This window comes from Dipodomys ordii, unplaced genomic scaffold (assembly GCF_000151885.1).
Source record: "Dipodomys ordii isolate 6190 unplaced genomic scaffold, Dord_2.0 Scaffold207, whole genome shotgun sequence".
Taxonomy (NCBI): Eukaryota; Metazoa; Chordata; class Mammalia; order Rodentia; family Heteromyidae; genus Dipodomys; species Dipodomys ordii.
The window spans coordinates 875677-891828 of NW_012267423.1; the positions used below are offsets into that span (position 1 = coordinate 875677).

Sequence of the window (16152 nt, forward strand, 5' to 3'; positions counted from 1 at the left end):
ATATAGCAGCTTTCTGGCGGGAAAGAATAGTTTTAGAAATCTTCCTGAGCTCAGTGTTGCCCTTCTTTCCAAAGAATTATGGTACAGATACAGAAGCTTATTAGATGGTAAGACTGGTAGGTGACTAAAGCAGAGATTATAAATAGCACTTATGCCATTTAAGATTACCTCTTTGTAACCCCACTATGACTTATTGAGCCAGGTATAGTGGTCCATGACTCCAATGCCAGCACTTAGGAGGTTGAGACAAGAGGATCTTGAGTTTGAAGGCACCTTAAACTACAGAGCCCTTTTCATAGAGTTGAAGAATATGACTAAAACATTTTCTGTCAGCAAAAAAATGTTGGGATGTGTCCTAGAGGTTATGTCTTTTCCTTTTTTCTTAGTTTTTACTGGCGTTTTGTTGTTTGGATTTGGGTGGGTTGTTTGGAGGTTAGGTTTGTCTGGGTAATCTTTTCTTCTGACAAGGTAACGAGGTAACCTCGTCTGATACGGTTGGTTATAAGTAATGAAAGAACACTCATTGCAGGAGTGGGTTGAACCCTGCTAAGTTTAATCTACTGAGACTGAAGTGATCCAAGTCTTGAACTCATCTGAAGAGGCAGAGTGTCTACCTCTGACCACCACTTGCCCCGGATCAAATGCCAACCTAACCACATCTGCTGCTTTGGTTCCTCATCAGAGCTCAACAGCCCAGCTTCGGCACCCAGCTCAGAGAAGCAGAGTCCCCTGGCCCAGCAGCACAGCCCCCTGGCCCAGCAGAGCCCTCTGGCCCAGCCAAGCCCAGCCACTCCAAACAGCCCTGTCACCCAACCCGCACCGCCTCAGCCACTTCAGCTGCAAGGACATGATAATAGGTAACGTTTTCTCTAATTCTGAGAGATAAGGGAAGGTGGGCAAATGTTTGGCGACAGTTCTGGCTATAGGCAGGGAGAGAGATTTTCATATAGTAGAATGTACTGTCATTTTATGTAATTTTGAGATGTATATTTGTATACATATACACATATGAGCAAGAGCGAGAGCAAGAGAGAGAGAGAGAGAGCTTTTATTAGGAAATATAGCTAGATTGTGTTCTTCACAATAAGAGAAATTGTCCTAGAGAACAAAAATGAGAAACTGAAGATAGGTAGGGTTACTAGATGAAGAGCACACTCAGGAGAGTCCAACTGAAGAATACTTACAAAGGCCTACCTAGAGGGACCATTGCAAGTGTGAAGGACAAAGGTCAAGGTCATGGTGATTGAAAGAGGATGAGGGACGGGACATGGTTTGAGATGAAGTGAGTGAGGGCAGCAGGCCCACTGTAAAGGTCCTTATAAGTATGCAAAAGGGTCTGATCTTTATCCTACTGTGGTAGAAATCTGTAGGGTTTTAAGATGACAGCTGAAATCATTGCATATTGCTTTTTTTAAGTAAGTTTTTATTGTAAAAATACTATACGGAGGGGTCACAGTTACATGAGCAAGGTAATGAGTACATTTCCTATCAAGCATTGTTGCCTCCTCCTTTATTTTTCCCCTACCATCCCTTCCCTCCCATCTCCACAACTACACTCCCCCCCCCACCCCACCGCCTCCACCTAAATTGTAAAGTTTGTTTTTCCATAGTGTCTTGTACATCTCATTGTTACAATGGGTCAACCTGTATCCCTATTTAAACATTTTGTTTTTTCCCTTCCCCTCCCTAAATTAGAGAAGTGTATATACAAGATGCTCGGCACCAACATCAAATACAGTGAAAACAAGGGTTAAACTATGGGGGAGGAACATACAAAGCAACAAAAAAATCACATGATATATTATAAATTTGTTAGAAACAATAGCAAGAAAGAAAAAACCACTTGTATTCCTATCTTGGTGTTCATTTCACTTAACATCATCTTATCTTGTCATAATATACATAGCTTTTGACCTTTTCTGCGTGTCCCAGACATAGACTAGTTATTGCAGCGTAGAAGAAGGAAATATGCAAGGATTCCTTAGCATTCTTGTGTACTTACACTTTTAGGTTGCATGGTAACCGTACATCCTCCTACCCACAATCTGACTTCCATTCCACACATACAAGCATATGGACTAATATGAACAAGTCACTTTAAATCTCTAGAAAAGGGAGTGTCAAACAAAAATGGCACTGCTTCTTATTGTGAGTGGTGTGTAACAGACAGCCTGGGTTGAGTTGAATGATTAAAGAAGAAGAAAAGGTGTCACCATGTAATTTACCAGAAGCACATACACCATGTGGTTACACAGATCTGCTCACCAGTCTTACCCAGGATTCCATGGGTCTCTGAACAGATGCTTCCCATGTCCAGTCTCCCATGTTGATAAGATTGGAAGGAGATTGTTTTTGATTCCCAGATCTCTATGGGTTCCTTATTCATGTTGTTGCCCATGTAAGATTTCTGTAAAGTCTGTTCTACTGTAATATTTCCCATGCTATCATGGAAAGCAAATGTCATTTGCTATCAGCCACTTACATTTCTAATATATCGTAGAGATGAGAAAAGCCCCATACAGCAAATGATGCAGAGGTAAGAACTTGACAAATGAAAAAAGAAGACCATAGAAAATGAAGACCTGGGCACTTTAGTAATTAGCTCCTAGATGTGTTTGCTTTCACTATTTGCTACCTCAATAGATAGCTCTAACTTTCCCCAGGATCCAACTTAGACTCAAGAGGAAAGACTTAATCCTAGCAGTCCTTGGCTTTGCCATTCTAGATTAATCTTTCCACCATAGTCTTCTCTTTTCAGGGTTGGACACACTGGATGTGGGACTTGCTTCTAGTCTTTAGTGGGTAATCTCATCCTTAGATGACTAGTCTTATCTTTCCTCAGTGTGCTCTTCGGCTAGTCTATCCTTACTCATCCACAACTGCCCACTGTTCCTCCAGGAAAGGTTGGATGGAATGAAGGATGGAGTCTGAGAGTCTCATGGTTCTATGGGGTGCACAGTGGAGTAAGGCACTCTGGCTACTAGCTCAAAATGGAGGCACTTTAGCCCCCATCACAGTGGCAGTACACATTGGAAAGCTGTTTTTTCTGACTACAAAATCAAATACTTCTTAACTCTGGGTTTAACCTGATCCAATTTTGTATAAATTATCATTGTATTTGCCTATAGTTCTCATCTTATTTTTTATCAATAATATTAATACCTGTTCAATGCTACTTCAGTCCTAAGACCTTTTTAACAGGTCTGCATTTGGGCTTCATTTGGGTTTAAGTCTTTGAAGGTTAGTGGTGGCTTAATTATATATCATAAAGAGATTCTTTTTTCCACAGATATCATAAATGTTTTCATAATTGCATTGAAAGATGTCAAGGTGCTGAGGAAAATTCTTTGCCTTTTTCTAGATTGAGCTAGAGATGGCTCTATTTCGGCCCATATGACAAGTGTTTTTTGTAAAAAGGGGCCCACCTACATGTTGGAATGAGCCAATTCCCATGTTAGAGTGAGAGCAATTTGCCCACAGATTTCTATTTTGGGAATTAGAATAAGTCATATTTTATCCTATCTTATTTACTCCTAGAGTAAATTCCCATGGCTCCCTGCATAACTGTTTCTATTTCTATGTCTATTTCCCTCTCCCCTGACATTTTTGTGTGTACGTTCACAAAATGCGAATGAACTTTAAAATGAAAAGGTATGAAATACTATAGTATTTGTTGAAAACAAACAAGAGTCACATTGGAGCATATTCCCAAATGAAATATAATAGTAAAATTCATCTTCTCTAATGAGGGCAATCATTATTTGACTGCAATTTAAAATAGCAAAGTCAATAGACGAGCATTAGAAATGTTATTTTTCTCACAGATCTTGCAGCCTAGATGTTTGAGGCAGGAAAAATCTCCTTAAGGTCCCAGAAGATGCAGAATTTTACCTGGACTGCATTAATTCTGGATCTTTTTCCATACTCTAAAAATTTACTAGGATTTACCACTAACAAGTTTTATTACTTCTAAGTCTGCTGATAGAACTAATAGCTACAAAGATCTAATTTTTTGTCCTTTCATTAACAAAAGAACTTTAAAAATCCTGTTTTCTTTTTCGCAAATAAGCTTTCATTTTCCTTAAATTTTTTCACATACTCAGAGCAACCTAAATTTTTCCTTTGTCAGTGAACTACTCTCTTAAAAGTTAGAAATCCTCATTAAAACATAGTGTGTTTTCCTTGTTAATGAGTGCTCAGTTCCTCTGGAAATCCTGGCATGTGACTCTGGTGTAGCATGAAGTATTTGGTGGGCTGGATGACAGCTGTCACAAGTTTCTACTGTCCTATTTCTAATCACTTGTGTAATCTTTGGGGAGAGTCTTCATTTCACCCTTTTTTCCTTTACCTTGTGACACATCTGGTTGGAAACGAAGCACATAATGGATATTTCATACCAATACCACACAGATCATAAAAAATAAAGTACCTGGGCTATAAGTTAAAACAGCATGACATCAAAACCACCAAGCAAGCCATTTCTAGAAAGGAACCAGCACTCATGGACAGATGCCAACAGTTCGCTTCCTTTTGTTTCATGCATGCATTTACATAGTTAAACATCTTGTTCAAAGCATATTTTAAATAATTCTCTTCTCAGCATGTACACTCTCAGTAGGTGAGTGGACTGCTGAGGAAGAAAGCGAAGCTTGAATTATGCAACTCACAAAAGAAATGAGTCCCCTCTGCAAGGTTAAGTAACAAATGGCACCTGCTCGCAGGACTGGTTGAAACAACTCCATTACCAACTCCCTTCTAAGAACCCCAAAGAAACACATCCATACTCCAGCACTTCCTGTTTGTCCTCACCAAATATTGGATTATCCTAATGGTAATTGTTCAAGGTAGTCATATTTTTCAAATATGCAATACTAATAAGTATCCGTGAGACTAAAAGCCAATAAAGAAATTATCTGGTCTTCAAGGTAAAATTATAGTTATTCGATCTTCTCAAAGTCCTAAATATACAAGCAGACTCCTAGAAGCAGTGGCTACCACAAGTTTTGATGGCTGGGCTGGGCTCATGCAATCATGCTCATCTCCTAACAATTCTGGGATACTGAAGCAAATCCCCTTTCAATTTATTAGTTACAGGTCAGAAGTAAAAGCAAGGCAAGATGTGAAACCAGACATACGACAGCCTCCGTTCACAGACTACAGGCAGCCTCCACTGGACTACAGGCAACCCCCAGGCGGGGACTACCAGCAGCCCCCACCATTGGACTACAGGCAACCTCCTCTGCTGGACTACAGGCAACACTCCCCTGACACCAGGCAGTACCCTCTGTCAGACTACAGGCAGCCGCAGGTACCTCAGCAGCTCCACCAAGACTTCCCAACATCCAAGGAATGAAATAGGAAGGGACACAGGGAAAACACCCTTCTGGGATAGTGAGCCAAATCCCTGTTCCCTGTTCTGAAGTTATCACAGTAACACCTGCATCCCCAAATGCATTGGAGAAATAAATCTGCTTCAGAACAAAGCAGGACAATCCATCCATCCACCAATCCATCAGTAGTGTGTGGGTAGTAACCTGCTGATATGAATGAGTATGCTACTTTCTGGGGTTTTTTAAGCTAGTATCTGAATTCTCAGAATACAGCTACTGCAAATAATTTCACATTTGCCAGAAACGGAGGTGGTTTAGGTCCATAATGATTTACTAAATCCTATTCTGTGGCAAAGGCTGAGCTTCTCTGAGAAGGGTCAGGCCAGGCTGGGCTTTATCGTCTAAACTATAACTTCTGCAACTACCACCAGGTTCCTGTATGTACAGTCAAGCATGCAACTGTTATAACTATTTGTTGATGTTAAATGTACCTCATGAGAACTTCCTTAGCCTCTCTGGGCTGCTAGTTCCTAAAAAGATGCCAGGCTAAGGATTCAACATTTGTGAAGGGTGTCTAGACCAGAGCTGAGTACCTAGCAAATATTCACTACCTGGCAAGCCAGATAATAAGATAAAAAAAGAAGTTCAACTTCACTTTCAGATAGTGTTATGTTCTCTTAGGAATTGAAGATCACCTTTACTCTAGAAGAGTTTAACAACAGTGAAGGTCAGAAAATCAGGAATTGACATTTAGGAAAAGAGAAACTGATTTTGTGCAATCTAATTTGATATCCAGTATTCTATGCAAATGCAATGGAGAGATAGAAACAGACCCATTAAATTTCACTTTATGTAACTCTGTAATTAACACACACACACACACACACACACACACACACACACACAAACTGACCATAAATAGGTGTTCACAGTAGTAAGGAAAATCAAATGATGCCATTTGGGCTTATATGTACTAATTCCATGTATTAAGTAAGCCACGGAAGATCAGCATGAAATACATAGTGATACTATTAATGACCACATTTAACTGCTCTGATCTGCTCAAACCTTTGAAACAGTTCCTTGTATTTTCATTATTTGTGAGTTCAGATTGCTTCTTACAACATTGTGTCACTTGGAACATTAACTAGGAGAGGGACAGAGAACAGAGAAAATGACCATAGAAGCTTCTCCAATACTAATCAGTTGTTTATTCCATTTTTCTGAAACCCAAAGGATTTTGATTACTTCACTGTGGACATGGAGAAAGGAGCCAAAGGATTTGGATTCAGCATCCGTGGAGGAAGAGAATACAAAATGGATTTGTATGTGTTGAGATTGGCAGAGGATGGACCAGCAATAAGGAATGGAAGGATGAGGGTAAGAGTAGTGTCTTTATAAAGCTCCTTAATTATGAATGAAAAACCCACTGTGGTTTCAAAAAGGTGCTAAATGTGTTCTATCAAGCAAGCAGACTTGAATCCTGCTTTATCTTTTTCCATTTCATGATACTTTTTCTCAAAGATTTTACTACTCTGAGAATTATGATGCTTTTCATTTTTTGTTTACAACCTTCTAACTGATGAACCTCAAAAGATTGTTACTTTGTCTAAAGAGCAAAAAAGAAAATGAGCAGAGGAAGGAAATGCAAGAAATAACTCAAAATGGTGGGACTGCTCCATAATCTTTCTATGATTAAGTGATGCCATTTTCATTTAAGTTGAATCTTCTGGAATTTGTCTTTTATTTTACATTATTCCTCTGTGTTTATTAATCAAATGGTCTTGTGTTTCTTTAGAAATATTCTCTTGGTATTGACCTATCTTTTGGCTTTGATTTGCACAGATAGACACAGTAAAGAAAGGGGAATTGTGCTTCTTATATATCAGTTGTCCATAAAAATAATACTGAGATATTTCCCAATTAGAATGCAAATTGAGAGTTGATTTTAGTAGAATAATTGCTTTGAGGCAAGTGATTGATGAGATGACTGATTCTTCACCAAAGATACAAGATACAAGACTAGACAATGTGAACATTTAGAACAACAGAACATTAGGCAATCTCTTTCTCTCCATCTCCTTCTCCTCCTTTTCTCTCTCTGTCTCTCTGTCTCTCTCTCCTCCCCATAAGTACACAATAAAAACCAGTTGTTATTGTAAATAAAATTTAGAATTCATTTTTGCCCTCCATGCTCTTAAAATTAATAAGGAATAGCTCTGGCTTTGATTTTGGAACTTGAGACACTCAGCAACTAATTGTTACTGGGTAAGATATAGAGATAGAGATAGAGATAGAGATACACACACACACACACACACACACACACGTGTGAGCGCCCACACATTCATATATTTGTGCCAATATTGCAGCTTGAATTCAGGGCCTACATGCTGTCCCTTAAGATTGTTTTCTTTTTGCTGAAGGTTGGTGCTCTACCACTTGAGCCACAGCTCTGCTTCCAGCATTTTGCAGAGCAGTTGGAGATAAGAATCTCATGGGCGGGCTGGGAAGGTGGCTCAGTGGTAGAGCGCTTGCCTTGCATGCTCGAGGCCCTGGGTTCGATTCCTCAGCACCACATAAGCAAAAAAAGAAAAAAAAATGGAAGTGGCGCTGTGGCTCAAGTGGTAGAGTGCTAGCCTTGAGCTGAAGAGCTGAGGGACAGCGCCCAGGCCCAGAGTTCAGGCCCCACGACTGGACCACCCCCCCAAAAAAAAAATCTCATGGGCTTCCCATGCCCCCAGATGGCTTCCAACCTCAAACCTCAATCCTTAGATCTCAACCGCCTGAGTAGCTAGGATAACAGGCATGAACAACCAGCACCCAGAATAAAACAGGCTGTATTTTAAGAAGTCCTTGTTGTGTGATGCAAGCTGCAGCTGGAAAATTTCTGGTAGAGGGAGCTGTAGCCGCTCCAGTCTGAGGAAGATGTGATACATGTGGTTCAGGCTCTGTTAGTCTTCTCAAGACCTTTATCTGAGGAAGTTTCCATTCATTCCAATGGTGTACCTCATGTCCTTAAATTCAGGTAAACACAGAGTTAGAACTTTCTAAGCATGTGCTTGGTTTTAAGAAAGATGCCTCTCCATCTGGCAGGTGATAAAGATGTGTCCTCTGCCTAGATGGTATTTTTACATCTAGTCGGGGATTATTAAAATAGGTAATGTTTAATCATTTTCATTACAATCTTCTGAAGCAATCTATTGCTTATATGTACAAACTATTGAAAAGAAATTATTATGGCCATTTTTTGATAATATGGGTTAGTTTACCTTGCTCTACAATAATAGATTTCATTTACTTCTCAAAGAAAATGAGCTATATTGGAGGCCAGAATCAGATATAACTGGTTGATCTTTTTATCTCTGTTTATTAAGCCTGGGAACTTAGCAAAGAGAAATAAGGTGTTTTCTGCTATTTACGGGTCATGGTTGATATTCCAGCGTGTGAGGGTGTCTCTCACTCCTGGATTCATATGGCAGAACTTAACTGGGGCATCAGACTCCATGTCAGAGGAACAAGCCACTTCACAGTAGATGTTTGACAATGTTTGTATTATCTACGGTCAGAAGTAGACAGTACTCTGGATCTATAGACTTAACGCTCGATAATTGTACTTGATCACAACACATGAGCAATTTGGATCTTATTTTATGCTTTTGTACATATTTGATCATTTAAAGCTAATCCTTTCTATCTTCATTAATGCTTATCAAAAATTAATCATTCGTAGATATATTTAAATCAGTTCGTCAAGGACTAGAATGGATCAGGATTGGTATTTGTATGACAATGGGTTTATTACCTTAAATGGATGTGTACATTGTATAATATCTAGGTTATTAATTTGGAAAATATACAATAAAATTAGTTGGGTAACCAGTTATCATTTTATTGTTCCATCTAATACTTTTGGTATGCAGATACATATAAAACTTAAATGTCTGTACAGGTAAGACTTTGCAAGGCAACTGTCAACTACATTAATATTATGATTGGCAAATTTCTAGAACTCTTGAGAGTCTGAGATATTCATGATATTCCTAGATATTCATGAGCTATCCCCAAAAATTAGCTCAAAAAGTAAAAAGGGGAAATTGGCACTAAGCTTTTCCTGGCCTTTGAAACATCAGACACAATTCTCCTTGTTAATGTTTTCCTCACCTTCAATCCCCGTGCATTATTTCCTTTATGCCAAACTAAACAAGCAGACATTTCATGACCAAACACATTTAAGGGATAGTGCCTATTTTTCTACTTTTTCCCATGATTAGGAACAAAATTAGAAAGCCAGGAAATAATCAGATACTAGGCTGTCTAAGATTAAATTCAGTACAGGAAAATCAGAATTACAACCAAAAAATTTGAATGACTCTGAAAAATCATTTCATATAACAATGAATACATTACCATGCCCTGTGGTTAGGAATAGAAACAATGCTACTTTGATCACTTTGCTTATGCATCTAATTTTAGCCTCTGAACCCGAGATTTGTCCTGTGTGTTCTATGTTAGTATGGCTGTAGGAAAACAGTAGTACAGAGAAAGAGTGCAGGAATGCAGCAAGGCCCAGGTACAGTGAATGTGAGGAGCTAGCCAACAGGGAAGAAAGGATATTGTTCTCCCTCAAGGATTCTGAGAGTATGTGGTAGAGATCATGTTTAACACTTGTTCTTAGGCCTCCAAGTGGTAGCCAATAAAAGTAAGAATGAACTTTCTACCCAGAGGCGTTTTCATGGAATACATGAAGGCTGAGAGCACACATATCCCCAAAGCCAGTCCCTACTGGTTGATTTTACTCTAGGCTTTCTGAGAACCTAAAGCAGTGAGAATTATTTTCAGATATTTTTAGCCAATTAGATGATTTGCCTTTCAAACTGATTAGTAAATATACCCACAAAATGGTTGTTTTTCCCTCCCAAGAGCATTGTATATTTGCTCAATTTTTCATATGAATCAAAACCTTGATAGAAAATGTCAGATCAGCCAAGTAACCTAAGATACACAGTACAAAGGTTCTCACAAAATTTGAGAATATACTTATAGTATACCATGATCAGAAAGTTGTGAAAAACTCACTAATGACTCTTTTGAAAAAAAGAATTACAAACCAAAGGCCAAATACAGTTTGGGGTATGATGAACTCCTTTTTAAATCAATTAAATGCTTGTTTAATATTCTAAGAACACACTTGAAAGTAACTAAGCAAATAATTTTTCATAACAAATCCCATTATTTTGTACAACTATTATATACCAAAAAGAGAAAAGTATTAATAATGGTGATCTATATGATCTATTAAAGAAGAAACATCATTTCACTTTATGAGCCTTAGTTTCCAATAAAATAGAAAAATTACATCACCTTATAGAGTTGTTGGAAGATTTTGAAAAATAGACCAGCAGGCAATATTGATTTTTTTATTAAAACAAAAAAAATTAAGTATTGGTTTGTGGGAGGAAAAACAGTTCGATATTAAGATAAAGAACCTGATATGGTGATGGACACCTATAAGCCCAGTACTTGGGGGGATAAAATAAGAAGGTTACATAGTGAGACCCATTCCAAAAGGCAAATGAGCAAAATAAATTAGTAATGGAGTCGAATTTGAGTAGAATAGTGCAGCTAGAATAAACCAAGAAAACTGCATGCATCCTACTTACAGTAAATAATTTATCAAAGCACAAATGAGAAAGAATTTTTATTTTAATTACTGGAAAGCTTTCAGCACCAATTAGGACTGATGTGTTAAAAGTTGAACAAACAAAACAAAACAATTTGCAAAGGAAGAACTAAACGGAAATAGGAAATAGAAACATAATTGTCATGTCTGGTGGCCTTTCTTCAGCACTCAAGAAGGCTAATACCTTTTTAAAAAAAACAGAAATGACATTCAGATTTAAAACTATAACAAATTATTAGAAAATATTTTCTTGGGATATGGATCTAGCTCAATGGCAGAGTGCTTGCCTAGGATGCACAGGCCCTGGGTTTGATGTCCAGCCAGCAATCTGTTGGTAAAATATTCTGATAAGTTGACAGGAATAAAATTTTCATAATTATGAATAAATCACATGTATGAAGTTCTTAGAAATACTTTCTCACTAGAAATCAAAACTAAATAGAAAAACAGGCAAAGAATAATAAATATACAAAATAACTACCAGAAAACTCAATGAATCAGGGAGTGTACGAAATTTAGACAGAATTATGTATTTTTATGCCTTCAATTTTTCTTACCATGTATTAATTGTACAATATGAATTTAATTGTGACGTGTGTGTGTGTGTGTGTGTGTGTGTGTACACGTGCACGTGTGCCAGTACTGGGGCTTGAACTCAGGGCCTAGGCACTGTCCCTCAGCTCTTTTACTCAAAGCTGGTGCTCTACCACATAAGCAGCAGCTCACTTCCAAGTTTTTGGTGGTAATCGGAGATAGGTCTTACAGACTTTCCTGCTTCTGACCTCTGTGCTCAGATCTCAGCCTATGAACAGCAAAGAGTACAGATGTAAGATACTGGCATCTGGCTCATTATGACATTACATTTCATATGTGTGTATAGTATACTGTGATCATCTTCACTACCTTTGCTCTCTTTGATCCTCTCCTCCCACTTTTGCTGTTTCCCTCTGTCTCCCCATGTAGTCTCTGCTTCTAGTTTCATGTCTTTAAAAATATAAAGCCACATATGAGAGAAAATATGCACTTTGTCTTTTTGAGTCTGGTTTATTTCATTTCACAGTTCCATCTATTTTTCTGTAAATAACATGATTTCATTTTTTAGAGATAAATATTCATCTCCAAATATAAGACATTCAAATGAAAGATATAGTAGCTCTAAGAACTTATAGAAGCTGAAAAGAGACAGATTTACTCTTGAAAAAGGTGAAATAGAGCTGGGGCTTTGCTGATGGTATATGGTGCATGTTTAGAATCTACAAGCCCCTAAATTTTACCCCCAGTTAACTAAATAAATAATAAGTAAAGGTGTCTCTTGGTTCCATGTAAGTATAAATATTCCCCATCTCTATACAATATATTTTCTATGACAAAAGCAAACATTGATGACTTCATATCACCCTACAGCATTATAATACTAGCATATGCCTGCTTAGCATTATTTTATTGCAGTTTTAAAGTATTTGCCTCCTTTTTCAAACTCCTATCACACAAATATCAGCCTGCAGTGATTTTTGGAATGACCTAACACATTGCATGAACAATGGGGAAAAATTGCTTCTTGCCCATGTTTTTGTTGCTACTGTTATAAGATTTCATCTTCTTTTGAACTTGTCACTTTTCCTTCTACTGTTTAGACACATTTAGCTTATAACTAATTAGATCAGTATTAGATTTTAACATCCTAGCCACCCTGGAGTTGGATGCAAGTCTACCTATGGTCTCATCTAGAATGATTTATTCTTTATTCTAATTTCTTTGTTGTATTTCTTTTCCTCTTCTGTGTATAGGATTTCCTTCATTATCTTCAACAGTGCTAATTTAGTGGGGTTTTTTGTTTATCATGGAAAGTTTTTTATCTCTTCTTCAATTATGAAGAGGTAACTTTGACAGATACATTAATCTAAGTTGACACTTTCAGGGCTTGAAGTTTATCATTCCATACCTCCTTGCATTTAGAATTTGTGTTGGAAAATCTGCTGTTTTTCTTTCAATACGAGTGTGTCTTTCAGCTTTCATAATTTTTCCTTATGCCATATATTATTTTAGGTAGGTATTCAGGGGTATTTTCTGATCTTTCCTATTTAGTGTTCCAGAAACATCCTTTACCCGACTTCCTTTTTTGAGGGGCGAGGAGCACTAGTGGGGATTGAACTCAGGGCCTCATGCTTGCTAAGCCAGTGCTCTACCACCTGTGCCACGCCTGCAGACCTGATTTTTGCTAGTAATTTTGGAGAGGAAGTCTAGCAGACTTTGCTGTCTGGGCTGGCCTCAAACAGCAATCCTCTAGAATTCAGCCTCCTGAGTAACTAAGACTACAAGCATGATTCAACAGCGCCCAGCTTTCACTAACTTCTTCAAAATATTTTCTTTTTTTTTTGGTCAGTCATGGGCCTTGAACTCTGGGCTTGGGTGCTGTTCCTGTGCTTTTAAGCTCAAGGCAAGCACTCTACTGCTTGAGCCACAGTGCCACTTCCAGTTTTCTAGTGGTTTATTGGAGATAAGAGTCTCACGGACTTTCTTGCCCGTGCTGGCTTTGAACCACGATCCTCGGATTTCAGCCTCCTGATTAGCCCAGCCTTCAGAATATGATCTGTGCCACTATGATGTACCTCTACTCCTTCCATATCCATAATGCATAGGGAAAGTCTCTCACAATGTCCCAAAGATTTTGCATATTCCACTTATATTTTCTTGTTTTTTCTTCTTTGTCTCATTCATCAATTTCCTCTACATTCTCTTCAATCCCAATTTGTTCCAGTAAGTCCTGAGGCTTGAACACGGGGGCCTCATGCATGCTAGGCAAGTAAGTGTTCTTCTACTGAACTATATCCCAGCCTCAAGAGTATCTTTTCATATGCTAATTTTCCATCTGTATATCTTCTTTCATGAGATATTTTTAAACTCTTTTGATTGTGTTGCTTTCTTCTTGAATTTTTAAGAGTTCTTTGTGTATTTTGGGTAACAGCTCATTTTAAGGTATCTTTTGCAAATAGATTCCCAGACTGTGACTTGTCTTCTTATTCTTTTAACAATTTCTTTTGCAGAGCAGAAAATTTTAATTTTAGTGAAGTCCAGCTTACCAATTCTTTCATGTGTTGTGTTTCTTAGTTTTATATCTACTAAATCATTACCAAACCAAAGGTCACAAATTTCCTCCTATGCTTTCTTCTAGGAGGTCTATAGATTTGCATTTTACATTGAAGACTGGTATACATTTTGAATTAGTTTTTATGAAGAGTATAAGTTTGGGCTTTGTCTAGATGCCTGTTTTGCATATGGATATAGAGTTCTGCAGCATTTGAAAATAATTCTTTTCTTTATCATATTGTCTTTGCTCCTTCGTCAAAGACTGTGCTTATATAAATCTATTTCTGAGCTCTGAGCTAGTTCCATTGATCCCTGTTCCTTCATTGATCAATTCCACATTGTCTTGATACCATTCCTCTAACTCTGTACTTTTCCTAGATGTAATATTTTAAATGCAGTTTTAGCTGTTTTGGATTAAATAAGAAGAAAATACAATTGATCTTAGCATATTGATTAATTGAATTGTGAAAAATTACTGAACTCGTTCTATGTCATAATACCATTCCCTGAAAATAATAAAGTTTGGTGTGTTTTTTTCTTTTGATTCCTTTTTTATTTCTTTTTCCTCGTTTATTCCTTTGGCTTGACTTTCTCTATGAAACTAAATAGAAGTAATCAAAGCAGACAGTCTTGTTTTATGCTTCATCTCAATTAAAACACTTTTAACATTTTGCCATTAAACATAATGTTTAATGGGCTTTTATAAATAACCTTTATCTGATTGAGAATAGTTCTATTACTGGTTTGCTAGGATTGTTTATTTTGAATAAAGGTTGAATTTTATCCACTTTTTCTACATTCATAGATAAGATCATATGATCTTTCTCTCTTTAATGTGCTGATTAATACGCTAGGTCATCATGGTGGATTTTAGGTTAAATCGTTCCCCGTTTCCTAGGATAAGCCTTGCTTATTTATGATGTATCCTTTTTTATGCATTATTCCATTTACCTTTCTGTCCCTTAGGGCTTAAAAACACATGTGCTTAAGTAAAATTGTCCTGTACTATAGCTGTAGTATCTCTAAGTGATTTGATATTCACATTTCACTACCTTGCAAAATGAGAAGTTGAATTAATAATCCTTTCTGTTGCTATTGTCACTGGCTGCAGTTTTGATGTGCATTGTGTTGCTGTAAGTTCTTAATATATTTTGATTTCCACTGTGATTCTTTTATGATTTGTGGATTCTTCCAAAGGTGTTTTTGTTTTTAGTTCTGAGTATATGGTTATATGCTGGCAGTTTCATATTCTTGATTTGTAACATAATTTTGTCTTCAGATAATCTATATTATTCCCATTTTTCAAATTTGATCGTTGGCCTAATATATTTGCTCTTTTTTGTACACAAACCATGTGCACTTGAAGGGAGTATGTATTCTGCAATTTAATTTTAGAGAAGGGTCATATATTTCCGTTCACCGAACAAAAATTGGCTGTTGAACTATTGATCTATTCTGCTCTCTAATTTTTTTATCTAATTAACCTATTAAATACTAAGCTAAGTTCTTAAAATATATTCACTCTGCTAATGGTTTTGTAAATTTTTTGAAGAACTATCTGCTTTTACTTACATTTTAAGACCATGTAATTTGATATGAGGATATATATTTTGCCAGTGAATTGCATCTTTATCTTTATGTAATGTCCTGCTAGAACATTTTGCTTTACAGTCTCTCTCACTTCATATAAGAATGTTCAGTTTTCCCTGGTACATGTCTTATCCTTTGGCGTTCAACCTTTCTGTGTCTTTACCTTTGCTATGTTTGCCTACGACCCTGGATTTCATACTTTCACTGTATATTTCATCAAGTCTCTTTAGCCTATTTATACTGATTTTCTTTGTCAATAATCAAATTCTATCATTTTGTCCCTTTTCAATTAGCCCCACTTTTTCTAGCTTACTCATTTTAAACTTTTATACCTCTAGCTAATTTGAATAATCCTTTGAGATTCCAGTTTGTACAGGTTTCTCCTCTAGATTCCTTGCCTGTGTCCCTAAGCTTGATCTGGTATAATTGTTACTCTATCATCAAAATGGAAACTCAAGATTT

General features: G+C 37.1%; 1 protein-coding gene across 1 annotated transcript in view; it reads left to right on the forward strand.

Moving 5' to 3' along the window:
- Window positions 1–16152, forward strand: part of Magi2 (membrane associated guanylate kinase, WW and PDZ domain containing 2) — a gene marked incomplete at its 3' end in the record, with an annotated part of 913285 nt that overhangs the window by 856584 nt on the left and 40549 nt on the right. Inside the window, exons 20-22 of the mRNA XM_013035261.1 lie at window positions 683–857; window positions 5089–5308; window positions 6567–6710. Of these exons, the coding sequence (XP_012890715.1) occupies window positions 683–857; window positions 5089–5308; window positions 6567–6710 (539 nt within the window). The remainder of the gene's footprint in view (window positions 1–682; window positions 858–5088; window positions 5309–6566; window positions 6711–16152) is intronic.